Source organism: Dipodomys merriami, unplaced genomic scaffold (genome assembly GCF_024711535.1).
Source record: "Dipodomys merriami isolate MVZ:Mamm:240054 unplaced genomic scaffold, mDipMer1.0.p SCAF_142, whole genome shotgun sequence".
In the NCBI taxonomy this organism is placed as follows: Eukaryota; Metazoa; Chordata; class Mammalia; order Rodentia; family Heteromyidae; genus Dipodomys; species Dipodomys merriami.
Genome location: NW_027202738.1, coordinates 3,268,210 through 3,293,759, shown reverse-complemented (window position 1 = coordinate 3,293,759; position 25,550 = coordinate 3,268,210). Strand labels below are relative to the sequence as shown.

The following is a 25,550-nucleotide window of genomic DNA, read 5'->3' as shown; positions in this document are numbered from 1 at the left end:
AGATCTGAGGATCACAGTTCAAAGCCAGCCTGGGCTGGAAAGTCTGTGAGACTTTTTTTTTTTTTCTTTTTCTTTTTTTTTTTTTTTGTCGGCCGTGGGGCTTGAACTCTGGGCCTGGGCGCTGTCCCTCAGCTCTTCAGCTCAAGGCGAGCGCTCTACCACTTGAGCTACAGCGCCACTTCCGGTTTTCTGGTGGTTTATTGGAGATAGGAGTCTCACGGTCTCTCCTGCCCGGGCTGGCTTTGAACCGCGATCCTCAGATCTCAGCCTCCTGAGTAGCTAGGATTACAGGCGTGAGCCACCAGCGCCCGGCAGTCTGTGAGACTTTTATCTCCACTTAACCACCAGAAAACCAGAAGTGGCGCTGTGGCTCAAGTGGTAGAGCGCTAGCCTTGAGCTAAAGAGCTGAGGGACAGTGCCCAGGCCCAGAGTTCAGGCCCCACGACCCACCAAAAAAATTTTTTTTACATTAAAAAAAATATGTGTGTAGATGGATAGATAGATAGATAGATAGATAGATAGATAGATAGATAGATAGATAGATGACAGATGGGCTAGGGGTTGAAGCTCCAGGGACAGAGTGCCCGCCTAGCATAGGAGAGGTCCTGAGTTCAAAACCCAAGATGACAAGAAAGTAAATAGGAATAAATTACTTGAATGGTTCTTCTGAGGGGCTGGGGAACAGCCGCCCTCGCTCGGCTGTGGGCGTGGGCAAATGTCTCCCACTGACCTGTATCTCAAGCCCGATGACAAACAACTGTTTCTAGTTAATTTTTCCATTTGGAGGCAGGGATTCCATCTCTGTAGTTCAAGCTGGCTTTGAATTCATGATCCTCCTGCCCCTGTCTCCTGAGCGTGGGCACGACAGGAGCTTGTGATCATACTGGGCTCACGTTCCTGGTTCTAGGGGCTGGGGCCGCAAAAGCCCTGCACAGGACCCAGCAATGTTCAAGGCCACGCGGAGCAGCCCCCAGGGCCTTTGCATCGCCCTGTTCAGCGGCTAGCAGAGCATCCTTGCTCATTTCAGAAGCTCCCAGAGCTAACCTACCTGCCAGCCTCCCGCCAGACCTTCCAGAGCTGCTCTGTGCCTCCGCCCACCGGGCAGGACTCCCCAGAAACTCCCCCAGGGAGGCACCCCCTTCCCCCTCCTGCCATTCACTTGCTCCTTTCAACGCTGGCCTTCACATTTTCCTCTGGGCAAATCAACGAGATCTTTCCAAGAAGACACGCTCAAGATGCACATGCCTTCCTGGGCCATGTGTGTGCGCACGCGTGAGTGTGCGTGTGAGGGAGAGGGAGACAGAGAGAGAGGTTGAGTCAGGCCTCTGCCCGCCTTGAGGGTAACCTCAGCGTTTCCTTCCAGCCCCGCTTTCACCCAGCGTCAGTTTGGCAATTTTTTCAAAGAATTTTCTTGAGAAAAGCTGAGCAATGGCTTTGCCGTGGGCGGGCCCGCGCCCCTCTTCCTCCCGCTGATCCTTTATAAAGCACGGCCCCGCGGCCATGGCCACCACATCGGGCTCCAGAGGCCCCGGGCCAGGCAGCCGGCCTCACCATGCTCTCCCCCGCAGCTGCACACCGCCCCGGTGAGCAGCTCCTATCTGGCCTGGTCCCTTCCCACCTGGGAGGAAGCGTGTAGAAGGTGCCACTCCCGCAGTGGCTTGACAGCGGCTTGCGTGGCTGACGCGGGGTGGGCAGCGGTCTGATGGGTGTGCTCATGCGTGGTTTTCTCTCTCCAGGACCCGCGAAGCCCGCCCTGCTGCTGCTGTGCTGTGTGGGGACGTGGCTGTCCACCCTCGCAGGCCCCCTCCGTGGACCGTCGCTATGTGACACAAAGACTATCCTGGAGAATTTACAGTTCGAGGCCGACAACCTCACCAAACACTATGTAAGTGCTGCGGAGCTTCTTTCCAATCCATTGCTTTAAATGTCTTCTAGCCGGGAACCGGTGGCTCATGCCTAGAATCTTAGCTGCTCAGGAGGCTGAGATCTGAGGATCACGGTTCGAAGCCAGCCCGGGCAGGAAAGTCCATGAGACTTTTATCTCCAATGAACCACTCGAAAACCAGAACACACACACACACACACACACACACACACACACACACACACACACACACACACACACACACACACACACACACACACACACACACACACACACACACACACACACACACACACACACACACACACACACACACACACACACACACACACCCCAAAAGCTCTTTTCAGATTTGAAGGAAGGGAAGAAGAACCAGAAAGCTCATGAGAGGCTTGGGCTGCCCTGCACCAGGGCTTGCCGGGCAAACGAAAACCCCAGGCATTTCCAAGCAATTTCTCCAGCTGGAAGTGCAGTCTTGGGGTTCACCTTGTACTCAGGACTCCCCTGTGAGCCACAAGAGCTGATCTGAGCCACACACCAAGTCCCAGGAACACAGGGCTTCACAAATCCCGCCTCCCAGAGGCTCATCCTTCCAAGCAGGTGGTTGGGGGCACCCGCTAGGGGAGTGGGGTCTCCACCGAGCTGAACCCCCAAAATGTGAATGAAATACTCTGGTTTCCCAGGACGCCATCTCGGCGAGACTTCTCAGCTACCTGCGACTACACAAATAAACCAAACAGATGTGGGTGACGCGTGCGTCCTTGCACACACACACACACACACACACACGCACACACACACTCCCCCCGGCTTTTCTTCAGCTTTGCTCGTGGCTTTCTAGATGGGAAGCGCAGTCAGATGGAGTGTGAGGAGGTCTCTCCGCCATTTGGCCAAACCCCAGAGCTGTCCGGCTTTAGGAAGGAGAGGAGATGGGGTGGGAGGGCGCGGGCAGGGGCTCCTTGAGGCCCTTGGTTTGGGAAACCAGGAGGCAGGCATGTTACCCTTCTCCATCCAGAAGAGACTAAGGGAGTCTGCGCCGAGGCACACAGGGCCCCGGGCACCTCCGCAGATCGCAGTGGGCTGGCACTCCTGTAAACGGGGACCGTGGGGGGCAGAGCTTCATGGGTCGTGGCACCAATAACATCAGGTGTGAGCCAGGCTGGACACGAGCGATTGGCAGGTCTATGTAGGTGTTGCCAGCCTGCGTTTACCATCTCTCCTCCTCTTCCCACAGGAACTGCGGGAGCAGGGGCTGCCACGGTCCGAAGGGGAGAGCCACTGGCTGCCCTGCTTCACCCCCGGCCCACAAGCGGCCAACAACATCTCAGTTATTCAGGCCTATTTCCAGAAAGTCAAGGAGCTCAACCTTGAGCTCAGCCATCAGACCAATCAGAAGGAGCTGGACGTGATCATCAAGCGCCTCCACGATCTCAGATACGAAGATTCACCCGTGCCAAGCATTTCTGGACCCCCCGATGAGCATTTTAAAAAGAAACAATTCATCCAAGCTGTTTTCCGAGAGTTCTCCAAGTGCATGAACACAACTTACAAAGCCTTCGAGGAGAAACTGAAAGCGGAGGACAGAGACTGCGCACGGAAGAGGCAGCGTGGCCTCCGGGAGGCCCGTGACCTGCCATCCGGAGACCGAGCACTGATGGACGAATGGACGATGTGAGCAGCCGCTGGCGGGGGCTGCGGCTGGTATTTAACGCTGGTATTTATGGGATGTTTTCTCTTGTGTAGCCTCCTGTCTTATTCTCTTCCTACCCAGGGGGGGCTGGAGGTGGCAGCTATATTATTTATTGATATTTATTGTGCTCCTTGCAGGAGTCTATTTAATAAATTATTTTGTCATTTTCTCATATTCTGGTCTGGATTCAGTGAGAGGGTTGAAATGGAAGGATGGGAATCCAGGCTGTGTGATGCTGTGGGTGAAGGAGTGTGGAAATGCTCTAGAAACATCTAGTGCTTCTGTTCCCTCAGTGATAGAGTCAAGCACATATAAGAATCTCGGGGCTGGGCAGGCTGCTACACACCTGTAATCCCAGCACTTTTGAGCCTGAGGCAGGAAGATCAAGAGTGCAACTCCTCAGAATCCCAGAAGTGACAACACTTTCTTAAGCTGTTTTTTTGCCCCCAGTCCTGGGGCTCAGAAACCCGGGCGCTGTCCCTGAGCTTTACTGCTCAAGGCTGGCGTTCTACCGTGTGAGGCGCACCTTCTCTTTTGACCTTTTGGTGACTCATTGGAGAGAAGAGCCTCATGGAATTTCCTGAAAGTCTGAAAGACTTTTATTCCAACTAACCAGCAAAAGGCCAGAAGTGGAGGTGTGGCTCAAGTGGTAGAGCACCAGCTTTGAGCAAAAAAGCAAAGTGAGGGCAAAGAATGTGGCTTAGTGGTAGAGCGCTTGCCTAGCATGCGCGAGGCCCTGGGTTTGACTCCTTGGTACCACATAGATACAAAAAATAAATAAAATGATCTTTTTTTAAAAAAGCAAAGTGAGCCGGGCGCTGGTGGCTCACGCCTGTAATCCTAGCTACTCAGGAGGCTGAGATCTGAGGATCGCGGTTCAAAGTCAGCCCGGGCAGGAGAGACTGTGAGACCCCTATCTCCATTAAACCACCAGAAAACCGGAAGTGGCGCTGTAGCTCAAGTGGTAGAGTGCTTGCCTTGAGCTGAAGAGCTGAGGGACAACGCCCAGGCCCAGAGTTCAGGCCCCACAACCGACAAAAAAAAAAAAAAAAAAGCAAAGTGAGAATGTGGAGCCTGAGTTCAAGCCCCAATATCGGCACAAAAGTAAATAAAATATAAGGATAAAATCCAGCTTTTCAGTTGCAGGGACCCCATTCTAAGTGTCTCCCGGCCCTCATGTCGAGTGGCTCCCAAATCACACAGCAGAGCAACACAGGTAGAAGCGATTTCTCAACAGCACTGTTCTCTAAGAAAGGGGCTTTGCTGTTGTGTTAGGTATTAACAGGGTTCCAGGGTTTGGGGTTTTTGTTTTGTGATTTTCCTGGAGCTAGGACTTGAGCTCAGGGCCCCACAGTCTCTAGGCTTGCTGGCTCAGGCTGGCACTCTACCACTTGAGTCATGCCTCCAGCCTGGCTTCCTGTTGGTTATTTTGGACATAGAGCCTCCTGGGCTTTTCTGCTGGGCTGACTTGAAACTAATTCTCCATATCTCAGCCTCCTGAGTAGCTAGGATTACAGGTGTGAGCCGCTGCTGCCAGACTTTGTGTTTTTAATCTTTTTTTTGGAAGGTGCAGTTCTTGAAGGTAAAATGAGGGCCTTTCATTATTGAACTGGGGCTGCTTTATTCCAGCCCCACTTTCTTTTTGGTCAGTTGTGGGGCTTGAACTCTGGGCCTGGACACTGTCCCTCAGCTCTTCAGCTCAAGGCAAGAGCTCTACCACCTGGTTTTCTGAGTGGTTTATTAGAGACAAGAGTCTCACAGAGTTTCCTGCCTGGGCTGGCTTTGAACTGTGCTCCTCAGATCTCAGCCTCCTGTATAGCCAAGATTTCAGGGTGAGCTACTGGTGCCCAGGTCCAATCCCCATTTTCCTAGGTGATGAATAGAATGACAGATGGATCAGTTGTGGCGTGCCCAGCATCTCATTAATGAATGAACTAAAATCCTTGCCCGCGCTTGCTCTGTGGGAATTTGGTAGTCTGTCTATTCCCCTGCCCCCCCCCCCGCTCCCCCCTCTCCCCCCCCCGCTCCCCCCTCTCCCCCCCCCCCCCACTCCCCCGGCCCCTTCAGTGGTGAGCAGAGCCTGTTTCTCGCCACAGAAGCTCAAGATGTGGCTGATTTGCGTCCTGTAGCTGGGCAGGGGTCTGCGGGAGACACGGGATCCTAGTAGATCTGGATCTGATGGCAGGGATGCAGGCCGGGGCGGCCCTGGGCACTGGGCCTGGGCGAGCAGAGGCCTCGCTCATGGCTGCTCCGCTCAGGCCTCCTGCTGGCTGTGTGGAGCCCTCCCAAGCCCTGGAAGGACGCTTCACCTGGCACCACTTCTGGCTTTTTCTGCTTATGTGGTGCTGAGGAATCGAACCCAGGGCCTCATGGATGCTAGGCAAGCGCTCTACCACTGAGCCACCTTCCCAGCCTCCAGTTTGTTTTTTCCAAATAAGGTCTTGTGCTGACCTTCCCAAGGCTGGCCTCGAACTGCAATCCTCCTGTTTCTAGCCGACCCTCCCCTCTCCCCCACTCCAACTCCAAGCAAGCTGGGATTACAGGAGGGCACCACCACCCCAGGCCCCTGTGTTCTCTACTCCAAGTCACCATCTTAGTGTGTCATCGCATGGATCACAGGCGGCTGACTGCGGCCTGGCGAGCTGTGGGCCTCCCCCCCCCCCCCCCCCGCCCCACGTGAGCTCCGGCGGCTCCTCCATTTCTGTGGAGCCTCACTCCGCAAGCCGGGGAGTGATTTCACGCAAGGATGGTCTCGCCTCACCACGCTTGGGGAAGTGACCCCCGGCCGGGCACAGGCCGCGGGCGAGACCAACGCCGCAGATTCCAGCACGCACTCGCCCCGCAGCCCGCGACCCTCCCTCTCCTCCCGGGACCACTGGCATGACGTGGGGCTCGGTGGCGCTTTCCCTGCCGCCTTTCGGAGCTGGCCTCGGGGGCTCTGTGGCGTGGGGCACAGCTCGCGGGTGGCGGCGGCCAGACACGGCCCACCGCGGGCAGCGCGAGATAAACCCAGGTATCCAAATTCAACCAGCAGAACCCCAGCTATGGGCTGGGAAGGTGGCTCAGTGGTAGAGCGCTCGCCTCGCATGCAGGAGGCCCTGGGTTCGATTCCTCAGCACCACGTAAGCAGAAAAAGCCAGAAGTGGTGCTGTGGTTCAAGCGCCCAGGCCCTGAGTTCAAGACCCAGGACTGGCAGGAGAGGGAGAAAGGCAGACAGACAGACAGACAGACAGATGGAGGGAGGGGCAGGGAGGGAGGGGAGGACAGGGTAAGATCTGCTGACTTCCTGCCTCAGTCTCCTGAGTGACCAGGACTACACGTGTACCCCAGTGCTCTGGGCCAGCAAGGGGAAACACACTCAACAGTACCATGTTGTTCATCTGAAGGCTGGGAGAGCTGGGAGGGAAGTGAAAAGACAGAGAAGATGCTCAGAAACCCAGAGAGCCGCGAGCGAACGTGAAGCTCAACCACACAGGCCACCACAAGGCAAACAGGGCGGCGGCTGTGTTCTGCCGTCCAATCAGCAGAGACTTTCCGAGCGATAAGGACCCCAGAAACCCCCACTCGCTGCCCCAAAGAGGCTCCCAGAGGCTGCCAGGAAACCTCAGCCCATCGCTCAGCCAGGAAGGAGCTGCGTCTCCCCAGAGCGGCCCAGAGCGGCGGGGCACAAGGCCCGGACTTGACAGCGCAGACAAAGGACTGAGACCCCATCTGCATGGCCGCCTCCCACCCAACCGGCCAGAAGGCGGTGACAACACACACACACACACACACACACACACACACACACATGCAACAAGACACACCACCACACACCTGTGACAAGACACATCACCACACACACGTGCGACAAAACCACCATATACGAGTGATGTCATTTGTTCCCCTTCAACATCATTTTCGCAAAACAGCATGGTAAAATGCCCCAAACACAATGTTAGCAAATGAAAGCAGTTACAAACACTATGTATTATGATTCTCCCCACTGAACTGAAAATGTGCACGCGCAAGGCCGAGCGTGGTGGCTCATGCTTATCAATCCCAGCGACCCAGAGGGCAAAGGATGGCGGTAAAAGAATTAACAAAGCCAGGAGCCGGTGGCTCACGCCTGTCATCCTAGCTACTCAGGAGGCTGAGAGCTGAGGATCGTGGTTCAAAGCCAGCCTGGCAGGAAAGTCCGTCAGACTCTTATCGCCAATAAACCACTAGAAAACTGGAAGTGGCGCTGTGGCTCAAGTGATAGAGCGCTCGCCTTGAGCTGAAGAGCACAGGGACAGCGCCAGGCCCAGAGTTCAGGCCCCACGACCAAAAAAAAAAAAAAAAAAATAGCAAGACCTCATCGCAACAAATATCTGAGACATGGTGATACACCCCTGTAATCGCAGCTACAGACAGCAGGTGTAGAGGGATCATAGTCGTAGGCCCTTGGCAAAGGCAAGGCTCTATCTGTAAAAAGAACCTAAAATCAAATAAAGCTGGAGATGCGATTCAATAGAGAACCAGTTATCACTAATTACAGAATTTTTTTTTCTTTTTGCGTATGTGGTGCTGAGGAATCAAACCCAGGGCCTCAGGCATGCAAGGCAAGCACTCTACCACTGAGCCACCTTCCCAGCCCCAATTACAGAATATGTTAACCACTCTGTTATACCACATTTGGCAATTATGAACACACACGTGCGCGCGCGCGCGCACACACACACACACAGATGGCTGCTGTGGAGCTTGAACTCAGGGCCTGAGCACTATCCCTGAGCTTCTTTTACTCAAGGCTAGTGCTCTACCACTGTGAGCCACAGCTCCACTTCTGGTTTTCTGGTAGTTCATTGGAGATAAAGAAGCTCACAGGCTTTCCTGCCTGGGCTGGATTTGAACCCCGATCCTCAGACAGCCCCCTGAGTAGCTGGGATGGCAGGCGTGAGCCACCGGCGCCTGACTCCTATGAGATTTCTCTACAGCGGCGCTGTGTGGTGCGCACGCGTGCACAGCTGCACCGCGTCAACGAACCGCCCCGTCTCATGCATCACACAAGCTAGGCAGGCCCGGGTTGGATTGGTGCTGGGATGGGGAAAGCAGTCACTTCCGTTTCCAACTAAAGGGCTTGCATTTCTGTCTTGGATAATTGCCCCAAATAGAGAGACCGCCGCCCCCAGTTCCCCGGCCCCAGCTGGTGTTGGATAGACGCGGCGCGGGTGCAGACAGGCCGGGCCGGCGGCGCTGAGGCTGAGCGGAGGGGGGGCCACAGCCGCGCTGCCCGGGGCCCGGGAGGGCGTCCGCCCCTTCGGCGTCCCTTCGCCCCGTGCTCCATGGTGACAGAGAGGCCTCCGTGCTCATTGGTGAGCATAATCCTCCTCCAGTTCTAGCTTGTGATGACAAGCGTGGGTCACTATAACAATGTGTGGCAGCGTGTCTAGGCGGTGGCACATGCCTGCAGCTCTCGTTTGGGGAGATGCTGGGCTCCAGGCATTGGCGTCAGACACAACCGGGACCACAGCCATCCCTGTGCAGTGGCCATGATGCCGGGGGAGTTATGTAACTCTGTAGGCCTCAGTTTCCTTATCTGCAGCGTAGAGCCTCGATTTCCGCACCCCTCCTCACGCTGGGAGGCAGTGGAGGATGTGATTCAAATCACAGCCTCGTGCAGGACAGATGCAGAAGACTGATAAAATCACGGCAGTCCGTCCTCGGGGCGGGGTGGTGACGGCAGTCCGTCCTCGGGGCGGGGTGGTGACGTGAAGGAGGAACCCAGTCACAGGCCCACGAATAGAGCATGGGTGGGCCAGGCCAAAGCAGAGCACCGGGTGGGCTGGGGAAGAAAACACCAGGACACGGGGCAGAACTGAGGCCGCTTCATGAGGAACGGAGAACTCTGCAAGATGGAATTGGAGGGTGGGGAAAAGAGATGGAGAATAGCAAAAGTCACTAACTTCCTAGGCACCTAAGTTTTGTAAACGCATCGTATTTAGTCCATCGGGCTGCAGTGGGGCATGCCTGCAATCCCAGCACTCGGAGGCCGAGGCAGGAAGAGAGCAAGTTTGGAGCTAGCCTGGGGTTCCATTGTGAGACCCGTCTCAAAAATAAATGAATAAATAAAGACGAGGCAGAAGCTGCTGGCAGAACTGGGATCTTTGTTACTCAGGAGGTTGCGATCCGATGACCCTGGTTCAAAGCCAGCTCATCAGGAAAGCCCGTGGCATTCTTACTTCCAATTAACCATCAGAAAACCGGGGTGTGGCTTGAGTGGTGGAGCACTAACCTTGAGCAGAAAAAGCTCAGGGCCAGTGCCCAGGCCCTGAGTTCAAGCCCCAGTTCCAGCATACGTGTGCGCATGTGAGCGCACACCCACACAGAATGAAAGTAAAGAACTGAGAAAGAGAAACTTGTGACAGGAATGAGTCAGTGGAAAAAGAGGAAAAGTCCACAAAGTCTAGAAAATCCAAGGCGGAGATGCTGGGTTTCATACACGTTTCGTTTTTCAGCTGGGCACCGGTGGCTCACGTCTGTCATCCTAACTACTCAGGAGATCTGAGGATCGTGGTTCAAAGCCAGCCTGGACAGGAAAGTCTGTGAGATTCTTATCTCAAAGGAACCATCAGAAAACCAGAAGTGGCGCTGTGGCTCAAGCGGTAGAGCTCTCACCTTGAGCTGAGCGCCCAGGCCCAGAGTTCAAGCCTCATAACTGACAAAAGGAAGGAAACAAGCAAGCTTGCTTTCCCCCTGCGATCCATTCTCTGCCTGGCTAGTGTGGCACAGCATGGGGTCCCGGCCCCAGGTGCCCCACCCCAGGGGAGCCCTGACCCCTCCCCCCCACTTACCCCACCTCTCAGGCTCAGCACTGACAGGTCCCAGCCCCTCCACCACACATAATGGAGGCCCGCAGCAAGGAGCTACTCATTCAGAGAGGAAAACAGAGGCTGCTCCCCACCGGGTCCCCCCCTCCCCCTCCCCACGCACGCGCCCAGGAATCCGCCAAAGGACCCGAGCCATCACCATGACTCCCGTTTCTTGCTGCCTGTGACTTGGGTGGCTTTTACCAACGCTGCTGCTACCCGCGCGGTCCTGGAATTGGTGTTTACAAAGCTGGGAAGGCAGCTCCGTGGTAGAGCGCTGGCCTTGCATTCATGAGGCCCTGGGTTCGATTCCTCAGCACCACAGAAGCAGAAAAAGCCAAAAGTGGCGCTGTGGCTCAAGTGGTAGAACACTTGCCTTGAGCTGAAGAGCTGAGGGACAGCGCCCAGGCCCAGAGTTCAAGACCCATGACCACGACCACCACCAACAACAAAAAAAATCACCCTATGCTGTCATGGGTGAAACCCATGCGGGGTCTGAGATCCGCTGACAAAGGACAGGGGCGAGGAGGCGCGGCGGGCTCAGCGGCCGGGCGGGGGCTCCGTGCAGGAGTGGAAGGCGGGTGTGCAGGAGTGGAAGGCGGGTGTGCAGGCAGGAGTGGAAGGCAGGTGTGCAGGAGTGGAAGGCGGGTGTGCAGGGCAGGAGTGGAAGGCGGGTGTGCAGGAGTGGAAGGCGGGTGTGCAGGAGTGGAGGGCGGGTGTGCAGGTGTGCAGGAGTGGAGGGCGGGTGTGCAGGAGTGGAGGGCGGGTGTGCAGGAGTGCAGGAGTGGAGGGCGGGTGTGCAGGAGTGGAGGGCGGGTGTGCAGGAGTGGAGGGCGGGTGTGCAGGTGTGCAGGAGTGGAGGGCGGGTGTGCAGGAGTGGAAGGCGGGTGTGCAGGTGTGCAGGAGTGGAGGGCGGGTGTGCAGGAGTGGAGGGCGGGTGTGCAGGAGTGGAGGGCGGGTGTGCAGGGCAGGAGTGGAGGGCGGGTGTACAGGGCAGGAGTGGAGGGCGGGTGTGCAGGAGTGGAAGGCGGGTGTGCAGGAGTGCAGGAGTGGAGGGCGGGTGTGCAGGAGTGGAGGGCGGGTGTGCAGGAGTGCAGGAGTGGAGGGCGGGTGTGCAGGAGTGGAGGGCGGGTGTGCAGGAGTGGAGGGCGGGTGTGCAGGTGTGCAGGAGTGGAGGGCGGGTGTGCAGGAGTGGAGGGCGGGTGTGCAGGTGTGCAGGAGTGGAAGGCGGGTGTGCAGGTGTGCAGGAGTGGAGGGCGGGTGTACAGGAGTGGAGGGCGGGTGTACAGGGCAGGAGTGGAGGGCGGGTGTGCAGGAGTGGAGGGCGGGTGTACAGGGCAGGAGTGGAGGGCGGGTGTGCAGGAGTGGAAGGCGGGTGTGCAGGTGTGCAGGAGTGGAGGGCGGGTGTGCAGGAGTGGAGGGCGGGTGTGCAGGGGTGTCACGTTACTCTGCTTCTTGGTGCTTTCTTCTGTGTTAAAAGGTAAAAAGCCACACGCGTGATGCCAAGGCGTGAGCTCAGATCTTCACCTACAGAACAAGAGCCACAGAGAACCAAGGCAGGAGTGCCGTCTGTGGGCAGCCTCCACGTGAAGATGAGACACTCCTAAGACCACGTAGAGACCTGAGCTCGCTGTGTAGCCGGGCTGGCCTCGCACGCGCCGTCTTCCTGGCCCTGCTTCTTGAGAGCCGGGATTATGATTGTGTGCATGTGCGTACACCAGTCCTGGGACTTGAACTCAGGGCCTGGGTGCTGTCCTTGAGCTTTGCTTGCACAAGGATAGCACTCAACCATGTAAGCCACAGTTCCACATCTGGCTTTTTGGTGGCTCATTGGAGAGCAGAGTCTCACAGACTTTCCTGCCCAGGCTGGCTTTCAACTGTGATCCTCAGATCTCTGCCTCCCAAGGTGCAAGGATTATAGGCATGAGCCACTGGGTAGCACCACACATAACCAGAGATTATTCTTTTTTTGGGGGGGGGAGGGCCTGTCATGGGGCTTGAACTCTGGGCCTGGGCGCTGTCCCTCAAGTGCTATCAGCTCAAGGCTAGCGCTACCACTTGAGCCACAGTGCCACTTGCGATTTTTTCTGCTTCTGTGGTGCTGAGGAATCGAACCCAGGGCCTCATGTGTGCAAGGCAAGCGTGCTCCCACTGAGCCACCTGCTTGAGTTTTAAAATGGCCTTTGCAGTTTAGGCTCAGGTCTAGTGCCCGAGTTCAAGCAGAGGAAGACAGAATCCACGCGTGGCAGGATGGGACTGGGCAGCAGAGGTGAGGTGGGAAAGCACAGGGAACACAGGGACAAGTCACTGAAGGACCAAACGAGCAAGAGGCCTGGACCTGGGCCTCTGGGAGGCAGGCCGAGGTCGCGGGGCAGGCGCGGGGCCCCGCGGCGGGGTGAAGCATGGCAGTCTCTGAGCTGGTTTCCCCGGCGGTGGCTTGGCTTCGGCTCTGCTCAGTGGGAATGGCCTCCATGTCACCCATGAACGCCTAGAATTTGGACCTGGGGCCTGCAGCTCGTTTTACCAACTTGAGAACCGTGCAGGCGTGCATTTATCCCCCGATGGTGTGGTCTGACCCTGAGCAGGGCCAATGCGTCCCCACGAACAGAGCCCCCCCACAACCCTGGCTCCCCCAGCTCCCCACTCTTCAACCCCTCCAAACTTGTCTTCTCCAAATACTGCTCAGCATTTCACGGTAATATTGGGGTTTGAACTCTAGGCCTCATGCTCACTTGGCTTATAGGCTGTGTTGGTGCTCTACCACTGGAGTCACACCTCCAGACCTGCTTTGTGCCGACTATTTTGGAGGTGGAGACTAATGGGCTTTTTTGCCTAGGGTGCTTTAAACCATAATTCTCAGACCTCAGCCCTGAGCTCCTCCCCCTCCTCCTCCCCCCCCCCTCCTCCTCCACCCCACGCAGCCCAAGGCCACACAGCTGCACAGGGGTTTCAAAAAAATAGGATTTTATTGTTTTGGGTGCAAATATAGTTTGAATGCATTGTAGTGTTGACAGCTGGTGGAAGGCGCGGCGCTCGGGCGCCTCCGTCCGGTGCGGCTGCGCCCTCGAGGGCCGGTTCCTTCGTGGCCCGCCGCGAGTGGAGTGTGGGGGCCCCGGCAGAGCCCCTCAGGCCTTCTTAATCCCGCAGGATGTAAACTATGGCACGGAGGGGCGCGCCGCGCGCTGCGGGGAGCGGGGCCTTCTGCTGAGTAACTGGAGAGGAACTTTTTAAAAATAAAATTCCACACACACAAATGTGCCCTTTGCGCGCGCACACACACACACACACACACACACACACACGTCCACAGTCACGGTGAAAGTTCCCTTTTCCGTTTGGAGGTGGTTTCCGCAGGCCCCGGGCGACGCCGATGCCGAGTGGGTCCCGGCACGGAACTCGCTGCGCTCCCGCTCCGGCCCGTCCCCTCCGCCCTCACGGCACCCGCGGCAGCCACGGCCGCTCCCCCACTCCCCATCCCGGACGCGGCGGCCTCCACGCCCTCCACGCACTGTCCCACGCACGGCGGGCTTCCCGAGCTCCCTGGGGGCGCGGTGCAGGGGAAGCCCACATCCCCTGCGCAGCCAGGGGGGACCCGAGTGGGGAGGGTGGCAGGACACCCAGGGCTGCCCGTCAGGCCCCGCGTGGCGTGCGGGCCGGCCGAGCCCAGGCAGCGGGGTGCGCGGCGCGCACCTTGGGGGGGCGTCGGTCCCAAGCGCACAGACTCAGGCCGGACCCCAGCCCCAACCCGCAGACCATTCTGTGGGAAACAGGAGACCCAGGCCGCGCTGGGCTCCACTGGCTCCAGCCTCCTCCACACCCAGGAGAAAACACCCGCCCCGAGCCCACGCCACTCCCCTTGTGCGTGAAGAGCACCGGCCCGGCCTCTCCCACGGCGGCCACCCCGCCCGCCACTCATAGCGAGAGCAAGCGCTGATGGCCCGGGAGATTTCACGGAAACAGCTGCAGCTGCCGAGCAGCCAGCCATGCGTTTATCTGCTCTGGTTGGCTTTTTTTTTTTCTTTCTCGGTTTAAGTCTTCAGAGGGGACAGGATGGGGGGAAGAGGCGCGTAAACAAAGCCAGGCTCGTGGTGGGGTTGAGTGCACACTGGAGGCCGCAGCTGGCCCAGGACACAGGCCGAGCCCGGCCGCTGCGGACGGACACGTTCATCAGCCAAGATTCCAACACGACACAATTCCCAGCGCAGGACACAGCAGCGCCCGGCCGGGACAGCTGCAGCTGCGACCTTGCAGCCATGGCGACCGGAAGCACCAAAGAATGCACTGAAGTTAATCTCAGAAACAAACATGCGTGTAATAAAGTCAGCTAGGACACACACACTCCCGCTCTCTCACACACTCACTCTCCTCCAGGCTCACACAACCTAATCGCCTTAAATATCCAAGGGAACAGGATGGAGAAAATTTCAGCAAGTGGGAGAGGTAGGCCACAAGAAGCAAGAGGCCATTTCCCACGTGGTGGCGTGGGACACGCTCCAGCAAGGCGGGAGGAAGCTACAGACCGACCGGCCGGCCGGGAGCCCTGGCTGGCGGGCAGGCACAGGGCCGAGGCCTCACAGCAGCGAGCGTTTGCCTTTTCCTCTCCTCCCTCTGCCCTGGGGAGCTGACACCCCTGAATCCAAGGACCCGCCCGCCTGGGGCTCACCCCTCAGCCCGTAAACACATTGGGGGGCGGCTGAGGGTACCGCGAGCTCTCCCAGATGAGGCGGAGATGCAGACGAGGGAGCGGGCGCGGGTCAGGGGCGCACGCGGGGACGGCGGCATGGCCAGCCCGCGCCCGAGGCCCCAAGCGCCAAGAACCGGTCCCCAGCCACCTGGGGGCGCTGCAGGCCAGCAGGGAGGCAGGGGCAGGGAGGCAGCGCCAAGGCGGCTGCCCTGGCTGGGAGAGCAGGACCATCACTTCCTTCCGGGAGGGGGGTGCCCTGGCTGGGCTCCCTGAGTGCTGGACAGGGTCCTGCGGTGCGCAGGGGCAGCAGAAAAGAGCGAGGATGGAGTGGCCACACCGTGCCCCTCTGGTTCTTTCCAACACAATTTGCGGTGGACGGCGGCGCTGCGGGGCCTGACACTCCCGGACAACACCTCCGCAGCGGACTTGCGTGGGTCTTCACCCCGCGCCAGCCCACCCACTCTTCCCCACACGCTAGCCAGGACAGACTGAGCAGGTGACATCTTTGGTCGGAGGGCTGTCCCCACTGAAGCTCAGGTCGGATGGCCAGGCCCGGTGCAGTGCGACCCTCCGGATGCTGGAAGGCGAAGCGTCCCCAGAGCACGTGGCCGTCAGTGCCGGGTGGAACTAAGGCACCAAAAAGGGCTTTGCGCCGTGGCGGCAGATGTGCATGCCACGCTTCGTCTCTTTGTGGCCGCCATACCACTGCTCCGCGGTGCCCGTGTCTGTGCAGAAGACACGCCTCCGATCAAAGGCTGGGTGCAGAAGGCCACGACGGAGTGTGCGGGGGTCAGTGGAGGACAAGTGGACAGGAGGAGAGGACTGGTCTGTCTCACAGGCCCGGATGGCACCGGCTGCAGAGGCGGCTTCGTCTCCCCGTCCCGTCCACTCACTGGCCAGAAAGGGATCTGGGCCGAGGCCCTAGCGGGCCTTCCCACGGAGGCTATTGCTGCGGGCAGGCCGCACGCCCGCTCCAGACCTGAGCGTGGCCCCTCCCCGTCCCGGCCAGCCCGCAGGGTGGAGGGCGGCCGAGGCCGCGTCCGGAGAGGTAGGAAGGGGGCTCCAGACATGCGGTGTGGCTAAGCCTGGGACTCGCCCGATCTCTTGCCGATGCGGGTGACGGCCCCCGACGCCTCCCCGGGCAGCTGGGCCGGGTCCGTGAGGATGGAGGTGGTGGTGCTCAGCTGCCGGAGGGTGCTCAGCACCACTGCGGAACAGGGTGGGCGCGGGTCACAGACATGCATGCGCCCAGGTGTGACTTCTGCCTCACACCCGCCCTCCCCAGGTGGAATGCAGCCCAGGGGTCTGCCAGAGGGCTTGCTCCACCCGTTTTATTTTTCATTCATTCAGTCATTTATTGTTTGGTCCTGGGCCGGGGCACTGTCCCTCAACTCTTCAGCTCAAGGCTAGCCATTCTACCACCTCGCCACTTCCAGCTTTTTCTGCTAATGTGGTGCTGAGGAATCGAACCCGGCCTGGTGCATGCAAGGCAAGCGCTCTACCCCTGAGCCACCTTCCCAGCCCCTGTTCCACTCATTTTAATATTAAGCTCCTACAACTTTGGTCTAGGTGAATAGTTTTGTTACAGGAATTTAACAAGAAAATGCCTGGCTCCATAAGGAGTGCTGCAGAGCCCCTTCCTCCCCCGCCCCCCTTCCCAGGCTCCGCCTCCCCCAGGAGAGCGTCTGCACTCACTTGGCCTGAGAACGGGCAGGGAGCAATGCTGGTCCAGCCAGGCCAGCGCAGTCTGGTGCAGCTCCTCCAGGCTGCTGGTGGACACCATGCCCTCAAAGGACTCAAACAGCGGCTTGATGATGCTGCTGAACTGCGGCGTGCCTGCGTTAAGGAAAGGCGCGTGCAGAGCCCCGAGCCCCACCCGCGGCAAAGCCCCCCACCACCTCTACGCAGCTGTGCGAATCTAAGTTTCTTTTCTCTTTTTTTTTTTGGTGTCATGGGGCTTGAACTCTAGGCTTGGACGCTGTCCCTCAGCTCTTCAGCTCAAGGCGAGCGCTCTACCACTTGAGCCACAGCACCACTCCCGGTTTTCTAGTGGTTTATTGGAGATAAGAGTCTCATCTCAAGGCCTTTGCTGCCCGGGCTGGCTTTGAACCACGATCCTCAGATCTCAGCCTCCAGAGTAACTAGGATTACAGGCGTGAACTCAGTAGCGTGTGTCTTGCTTCCTGCACTGCATCCAGGTGCGCCAGGCCCACTGTGGGTGTGGGTTGTAGTTGGGGACTGAGCGCTGTGGGTGTGGGTTGTAGGAGTTGGGGACTGAGCGCTGCGGGTGTGGGTTGTAGTTGGGGACTGAGCGCTGCGGGTGTGGGTTGTAGTTGGGGACTGAACGCTGCGGGTGTGGGTTGTAGTTGGGGACTGAGCGCTGCGGGTGTGGGTTGTAGTTGGGGACTGAGCGCTGCGGGTGTGGGTTGTAGTTGGGGACTGAGCGCTGCGGGTGTGGGTTGTAGTTGGGGACTGAGCGCTGCGGGTGTGGGTTGTAGTTGGGGACTGAGCGCTGCGGGTGTGGGTTGTAGTTGGGGACTGAGCGCTGTGGGTGTGGGTTGTAGTTGGGGACTGAGCGCTGTGGGTGTGGGTTGTAGTTGGGGACTGAGCGCTGCGGGTGTAGGTTGGAGGAGTTGGGGACTGAGCGCTGCGGGTGTGGGTTGGAGGAGACTGGGTACCCCTCCTTCCCATCCCACTGCTCTGCAGGCGGCCCCAACATTGGTCTCAAGGATCTAGAGCACACAGTCTGCCATAGCCCCCTGGCCTTCCTACAAGACCCCCTGGAATGTGTCACCTAGCAGCACCCCCTACCCCGCCCCAAGTCCTGTCTTGCAGCGATTGAACCCACAACAACCACTGTCTGCTATTTCTTTTTGCCTGGGGGTAGGGGAGGGGAGAGCCAAGACCCAAAGATACAATCCAGAACTTCCAATTCTGCAGGGTCCGGCTCTTCACATACTCATCGAACATGTCTCTCATGTGGTCAAACTGGCGCCGGGCCACTGGGACCCCCGTGGCGGGGAGAAGCTGCTGGCAGGAGCTAAAACAAGAGGAATGCGGCACTGGAGGCAGCCAGTGGGAGGACCCTGGGGCACTGGGCAGGTCTGGGCTGCTGTAGGGAGGGCGGGAGGGGGATGAGCAGTGAAGTGCTCAACAGCAACAAGGCCACCCACAGCGCCCTGCCTGGCGGGCAGAGCCCGGGCCTCACATGATGGCGGCGTTGAGCTCCTCAATCTCCTCCCGCAGCCGGCGGGCCTCCTCCTGCATTTGGCTCCGCTCCTGTTGCAGCTTGGTGATGTACTCCACCGTCTTCTGCAGCATGGTGGCGCGGGTGGTCTGCAGGGACAGGTGCCTCAGAGGGGGGCTGCACAAGGGGGACAGAACAGCCCCCCTCCCTCTCCCCCCTCGGGCCTCACCAGCTTGGAGTTATTGGCGATCAGAGTGTTGAGGGTGTTGAAGCCCATCTTGATGTTGAAGCGCCTCTTCTGTTCGGCGGAGATGTGCTTCATCTGCGGGGAGCCACGTGACCGGGACACAGGCCAGGACTCAATGCCCGCCTCATCCCACGTCACAGCCCAGCCCACGCCGCATGGCTAGACTGGAGACAGGCCAGGGACGGGACAGCGCGCGGGGAGCACCGCCCAGCACTTTGGGGTCCATCTCATTTCTCTCCAACCCAGAGCTCCCAGGGCCAACTCCCCCCTCTAGCTAGTGCTGGGCAGCTGCAGCCTGGCCGTGCAGGCCATGTGAACTGTCACTCCTGAGACTCACAGCCCCATAGCCCGCCCAGAGCTCCCGGACAGGCCCCTCATCACAGCGGCTGCTTGGGGGACAGGGCCAGGGCTGGAGCGGCCCAGCCCAGCTCAACACCAGCCAGCTGGCAGCTCTCCTTTCCCGATGAGCTTGGCGGGAATCGTGGCCAAGGAGAGATGCATCGTACCTTTAGTGCAGCCATATTTTTGGGGTCAGTAGATTTCCCTGAGCAGTTCTGGGGAGACTGAGGACTGGGGCTTTGTTCTGAAGCACATGGAGAGGCCTGCCCTGAGTTTGGGCAGTCTTGACCTGAGGAAAAAACAGGCTCTCTAAGGGAACTCACCGAAGGAGCCACCAGGCCAGGCCACCGCACCCCAGTCCTCATAGAACAAGGGAACCCCAGAAAGTCCTCGGATGTTGGAAGCCTGTTTTGAGCTCCATGACTACCCAGAGGGAAAAGCTGGAAAACTCCTGTCTACATCCCAAATGCGCGTTCCTCCGCCACGCCAGGCTGCGGAGGGCAAGCTGGACACAAGCAAAAAGCTGGCGCGGGCCCCCACGGGGAGCCGTCCGCGCAGAGGTGGGACCGCGGGCCCAGTCGGCTACAACCCCACGAGCAAGGCACTAGTCCTTACCCTGGTGCTCCCTGGGATCTCGTTTCTTTCTTTCCATTCCAGCCACATATGTGTTTTCATATACTTTGTTACCCACTCCTGTAAATGTTCAATCAGAAGCCCACCAACCACTGCCCTTTGGCCCACGCCGCGTGACGCCCTGTGCCTCCAGCAGGCTGAGGGTCCTGCAGGCCCCGCCTCCATCCAGGACCTGGGCTGGGCACCTTCCTAGCCCATGCCGGGCCCTGGCCTTCCCTCCCAGGCCCACCTGCCTGCCTGGAGCGGACACTCACTGGGGCCTGCGGCGGGGGCCTGGGGGCTGTCCGTGTGCGGCGGGGCCTGCTCGCCCTTCACCCCCGAGTCCTGTGCGGTGCCTGCGGAGAAGAGGCGCGAGCCGGGAGCAGGGCGGCTGCTTGTGCTGTGGCTGAGGTCTGTCACAAGGATGCTGCTGTGGAAGTCAGCGACGCCAGGGGCCTGTGGGGACACAGGAGAAGGTCACCGGGCACTAGTGCACCACAGGGCAGGGGAGGACCCTCGGGGGGGAGAGGAACAAGGCCACCTGGGCATGTTCAGGCCCCTCCTCACCCTGGCGATGGTGGCGGGCGCGATGACCACGCTGGACTGGGACACCGTGGAGGCCAGCATCCCCTCCCTCTTCAGAGGGCCTGATGTCATGATCACCGCTTGCGGCTGCCCTGAAAAGGCAGCTGCCAGGTCGAGAAGTGAGGGCGAGGGCCTGGGCCTGCCTGCAGAGGCCTGGCCCGTGAGGGTCAGCCGCGCCGCAGAGCCCCGCAGCACAGGCCTCTGCTGCCACGGCGCCCGAGCGCCCGACGCGCTCTGTGCTCCCCTTTGAGAGGGGCGTTCTGGACACTGGGAAGACATGCCCAAAACCACTTTTTTTTTTTAGTTAGTATGAGAAATGGCTATTTGGCAAGAATCACAGACATTTTTGAATTTTAAAACATACATTCTACTTTATATCCTACGGAAATGAGAAACATGTTTTTAGTTACTGTTAGCCAAATTATTTGACATCATAGTTTGGTAATCTATTAAGAGAACAAGGAAAAATTTTTCTTTTTTTTTTTGGTCAACTGTGTGGCTTAAACTCTGGGCCTGGGTGCTGTCCCTCAGCTCTTCAGCTCAAGACTAGCATTCTACCATTTGAGCCACAGTACCACTTCCGGCTTTTTCTGCTTATGTGGTGCTGACTGGAACCCAGGGTCTCATGCATGCAAGGCAAGCGCTCTACCACTGAGCCATCCTCCCAGGCCCATAATATATATATATATATTTTTTTCTTGGTCATGGAGTTTGAACTCTGGGCCTTGAGCTCTTTAGCTCTACCACTCCAGCCACAGCACCACTTCCTCCACTTCCAATTTTCTGGTAATTAATTGGAGAGATAGGAGTCTCATGGACTTTCCTGCAGGCTGGCTTTGAACCGTGATCCTCAGATCTCAGCTTCCTGAGCAGCTAGGATTACAGGCGTGAGCCACCACTGCATGGTGAAAAGTGACTTGTTTTTAAACTGTGTTTTGGACTGCACACGGCCGCCCGGCTGAGCGGGGATGGTGCTGGGAGCCTTTGGGTTGGGGTCGCCCCCGCCTCCCACAGGCATCAACTCACCTGGAGTGAGGTGAGCATTCTTCAACACCAAGGACACAGGCTCGGGTTTGTGAGCAGGCACTATTTTAGGGGGCTGCTTAGGCCTCCCTCCAGTCAAGGATACAGGCTTGGGATGAACGAAGGTTAAAAGAGGTTGAGGGGACCCGGCGGCGGGTGGCTGGGAGGCGGGGGACAGTGCCAGGCCGCAGGGAGAGGGCGCGGGGAGCGGGCGGCAGGGAGCGAGCACGAGGCCCTGGGTCTGGCTGAAGGAGGTGGCAGAGGCGTCGTGGGTCAGGGTGGCAGAGGCCGTGTACGTGATGACAGGCGGGGTTCTGCTGACCCCAACAAACTTCTGTGGCTGCAGGAAGGCGGGCGTGGCTGGGGGGGTTAGGGTAGCGGCAGGAGGCGGGGCCAGGGGCAGCGTGGGGGGCACAGGGGCCGGGCTGGGGGGCAGTAAGGGCATGGTGAAGACGGGGAGGAAGGGCTGCGGGACGCTGAGTGATGGCGGCTCGGAAGGCCCAAAGTCTGTGGACTGGATGAAGGGGTCCTGGGTCTGGGCAGCAGGTTCACAGCCCCGCTCATCTGTGGCGTCCAGGGACGGCGCGGCAGAGGGGCCGATGAGGCTGTCAGGAAGGCTGACGGTGGGCAGAGTAGTGGCTGACAGGATGCTCCCCTGAGAAAAGAAGAGACGCTGGGGTCAGGGGTCAGGGGTCAGTGCCGAACCAGGCAACTCGTATTCACTGTCTACACCACAGGCCGCAAATCCTAACTGTGAATGAAGGAGCAGCGACAGAGTGACAGGCGCCCGGCCCCCATGCCTGTCGCTGCCACCGTTGCCCCACCAGTGCTAGCGTCCATTTGAAACTGAAGGACTGTACGGAGCTCAGGAAGACCGCACGGCTCCACACAGGTGGCCAGCAGCCTGGAGATATCTGGTTTCTAGAGTCCACTAAAGCTCCCCATGGTCCCTGCCATCTTCTGTTACAGCAGAAGCAGCCTGGATCGCAGCTGCTCGGGAAGTTCCTCCAGAATGGCTTCAGGTATCAGCCTCCGGTCAGGCAGCTCGTCCTACGTGGAAAGGCCACCCGGAATCAACCTGCAGATCTCACACTACAGAAGAAACTCTTCCCAAGCCAGGTGGGAGAGGAAGGTGCCGGGTTACTGGTGGCTAAGCTGATCCGGGCACCAGTCCCAGACCGTCCCCTGCGGGCACAGAACCAGGCCGTGCGCACCCGGCTCTGTAGTGCTAGCACCTGTAACCAAGTCTGGCTGCTCAGAAGCAAAAGAAGCATACCAAACTGCCGCTTTCAAAGAAGGCTGACCGAGGTGTTCGCGCCTCATCACGCACTCAGCTCTGGGCCTGGCTACACCTGGCATGTGGCCGTCACTAGTGTGGCAATGGCTGCGAAGTTGCCTGACAGCCCTGTGCCTGCTGCCCTTTCCCCAGCTTCCTCTACCTGAGCAGGTGGGCTGTTGGGGTCAGGTGCAGGTGTCGAGGGCGGGGCAGGCAACGTGGCGCCAAAAATGGAGCGGCTAGAAGAGAAGAGGTCTGCAAAAAAAAAAACAAGAAAAAAAAACTATGGAGAGTCTGATAAGCTCCATGAGCTCACCATGCCTGGAACTAAGATCCAGACAAAGGGAGAGCGAAGCCCCCTCCCCAGGCGCTGTCATGGCCCGCAGGTTCCCGTAGAGACCGCTTTTTCCACAGAAAGAACCCTGCTAGCTCAGAAACACTGCAGGCAGGCTGAACTCTGACAAGGACAGAACGGCCTTTGCTGGATGGTGACTGTGTTCTAGCGCCCTCTGCTGCTCAGAGCGAGAGCGGCTCCGGACGATGAGAGCCTTCCGAGACTGCCACCTTCCTTCCAGAGGCAACATGCCCTCAAGAATTTCCCAGCCCTCGCTGGGCACCGGTGGCTCAAGCCTGTAATCCTAGCTACTCAGGAGGCTGAGATCTGAGGATCAGGGTTCAAAACCAGCCCGGGCAGGGAAGTCTGTGAGACTCTTATCTCCAATAAATCACTAGAAATCCAGAAGTGGCGCTGTAGCTAGCTCAAGCGGTAGAGCACTCGCCTTGAGATGAAAAGCACAGGGACAGTGCCCAGGCCCAGAGTTCAACCCCACAACCGACAAAAAAAAGTATTTCCCAGGCTTGGCTGTTACCACAAAAACAGCTGCGTTTTTAAAAAAAATTCTAAGTCTTCCCGCAAGCTATTCTAACTGTCCTCTCTCTGAGAGGGGAGCCCCAACCTGCTCTGGGCCGGGCAGGGGAAACGCAGGCGCCATGCGGCCCCTGCCCCATGCTCACCCTGGAACGGCTCAAAGGTGTCCATGAAGTCCAGGTTGGGCTGCAGGGGGATGAGTCCCGGCTGGATCATGTCTGCATTCCCCAAGTGCGCTGCAAGAAGAACCAGACAGGAGACCAGGCGGGGGCGAGTGAACGCGGCCTGCACACATTCTGGTCTTCCAAGACTTGTGGGCAGCTGGGGGGATTTCTGCATTCTTAGTGGAAGGTCCGCCCCTGGATGGCAGCCGACTCCACCCTCCTCGCAGCAACATCTCCACCCAGTACCTGCGTTAGTACCTAGGCAACTGGCACAACTGAAGAGGTCACATCTGCATCCGCTGAGGTCACTCCTGACTTTGATGTGGCCACACCTTTCTCCACCCATGGCCTAGAGAAGGCCTAGCCCGGGCCCAGAAGCTCTTTCCCAGGCCTTTCCCAGCCGCAGAGGGCCAGCTGGGCCTGGTGCCAGCAGGAACGATGAATAAACCTACCCCTTACCTGAATACCACGTGCGTGGTGTGGTTCTTACTCGGCTACCTCTTTTTAAAAACCTAACATAAATGGTGCCGTTGAAACCCGGGAAGGGCTTAAAGTCAGGATAGGTGGGATTCCTCTCCCTTTTCTTTTCTTTTCCCCCCCTTTTTTGCTCTGAGGAATACCACAGTTCTGACGGCCTTTTGCGAACCCGTCTGTCTGCTGCGACACAGCGCATCGATCGATACCATTGCTGCCTTCACATCCACGTCCACACCACTTCTCTACTCTGGTGAGTGAAACTACTCTCCACGGCTCTCTGTTGCTCAGTCTCTGTCCAGATGTAGCACCACGCCAGAGAGCTCCTACAGCCTTTACCTGAAAGGCGGTCACCTCTGAAGCCAAGGACGCTTGGTTTTGGGGGCTTGGCCATTTCTCTCTAGAGGACTCTGGGGGAAGTCGGGACGCGGCTTCTGCCTGGTCAGCTCTCCTTCACTCACCACACTGACTGTCCTACACATTTAATGGGGTGCTGCGAATCACGCCCAAGCCATGAAACCCCTTTGAAATGCCTCCTGCGCTCCCTGGAAAGCCAGAGCGCCTCATTTTTATGCCATTCTCAGATGTAGACAGTTTTTGCCACTGCGATGGTAAATGGTCAGAAGTCTGTTTACTTTCAGGCTCTCTTTGCTCTCTCTCTGACATTCATGTCCAACTTTCCCTTTCTCTCCCTTTCTCTTTTCTACAACATTTCTGCTTGTGCCCTGAAGAGTGTGACGCAGGCTGGGTCCTGGGGAACCCCTCTAGGTTCCCTCTCAAAGGCTAGCCATTCTAGGTTTGAAAATTGTCCGAGTTTCCATTTGTTTAGGTTTTCTTTGCATTTTTTTCAGAAATTCGCCGTCTTGGCCACATGGTGGGTTAAGGATTGGGTCTCATCTGACTCTTAACCTTCCACCAAGCTTACTACTCCACCTATTTCTGTGGCCTCCCGTGCGAGGCCCCCTCCCCTGCGGGACCCCTCCCCTGCCCTTGGAGTGGGGGTGGAAGCAGAAGCTCCATGTGTGCTAGACGCTCACTGTGACAATCTCCGGCTCTGTCTAGCTAGCACTGACCATGTGGCTGATGTGCCATCTTGGCATCACGGGAGTTCAGCCGCTATTTTGTCACAACTCAATTTCGCGCCGACCTCACTTGATTCTGTGTGCATATCTATACATCTATGTCTGTGTCTGTGTAAACTAGTTATCTGGCATTGTAATCAAGTTATTTGGCTTAAATTATCTGATATTCCTGAAGCTTGTTCAGTTTGGGGAGGAAGTTCAGTGCCAGCCGGTCTACATGCAGTCCAGATCCAGGCTCTTCCAACCCGGAAGACAGGCCTCGCGCCTGCCTCGTCTACCCTGACTACCTCCACCATGGTAAAAGTAGACGAGTCTCGCTTGGCTCCGCCACATGCAGCTGATTTCCTGGTAAAAGATTGCTTTGGATTTGTAAAAGCTAAGGCTCTTTCTGTAACTTTGGTTAACTTAAGCACTGTTAGGGTTTCCAGAAAGAAATCAATACTATATCTGTGCTAAAATTCTCATCACATCTAACAAGTTTTGTTATTTCAGAATATTTGTTGATCAATTCTTGATAAGAACCAGGTAAGCTTTACTTAGTCTACTTGGTCTCCTTGTTGCTTTAATTGGAAATAATAAAGGGCTTTTGTGGCAAAGATTGCAG

The 25,550-nt window shown here is 57.9% G+C and overlaps 1 protein-coding gene across 2 annotated transcripts in view; it reads right to left on the bottom strand.

Annotated features, from left to right (window-relative positions):
• Positions 1–13,352: 13,352 nt before the first annotated feature.
• Positions 13,353–25,550, bottom strand: part of LOC138826421 (MLX-interacting protein-like) — a 36,996-nt gene continuing 24,798 nt past the window's right edge. The window contains exons 7-17 of one of the 2 annotated variants that reach the window (XM_070021577.1): positions 23,373–23,462; positions 22,522–22,613; positions 21,086–21,737; positions 20,042–20,202; positions 19,750–19,930; positions 19,030–19,151; positions 18,506–18,598; positions 18,298–18,425; positions 18,006–18,129; positions 16,785–16,914; positions 13,353–16,296 (exon numbers count right to left, since the gene is read on the bottom strand). In XM_070021577.1, the coding sequence (XP_069877678.1) occupies positions 16,169–16,296; positions 16,785–16,914; positions 18,006–18,129; positions 18,298–18,425; positions 18,506–18,598; positions 19,030–19,151; positions 19,750–19,930; positions 20,042–20,202; positions 21,086–21,737; positions 22,522–22,613; positions 23,373–23,462 (1,901 nt within the window). In that variant the 3' untranslated portion in view covers positions 13,353–16,168. The remainder of the gene's footprint in view (positions 16,297–16,784; positions 16,915–18,005; positions 18,130–18,297; positions 18,426–18,505; positions 18,599–19,029; positions 19,152–19,749; positions 19,931–20,041; positions 20,203–21,085; positions 21,738–22,521; positions 22,614–23,372; positions 23,463–25,550) is intronic. The other variant, XM_070021578.1, reaches the window with a different exon arrangement.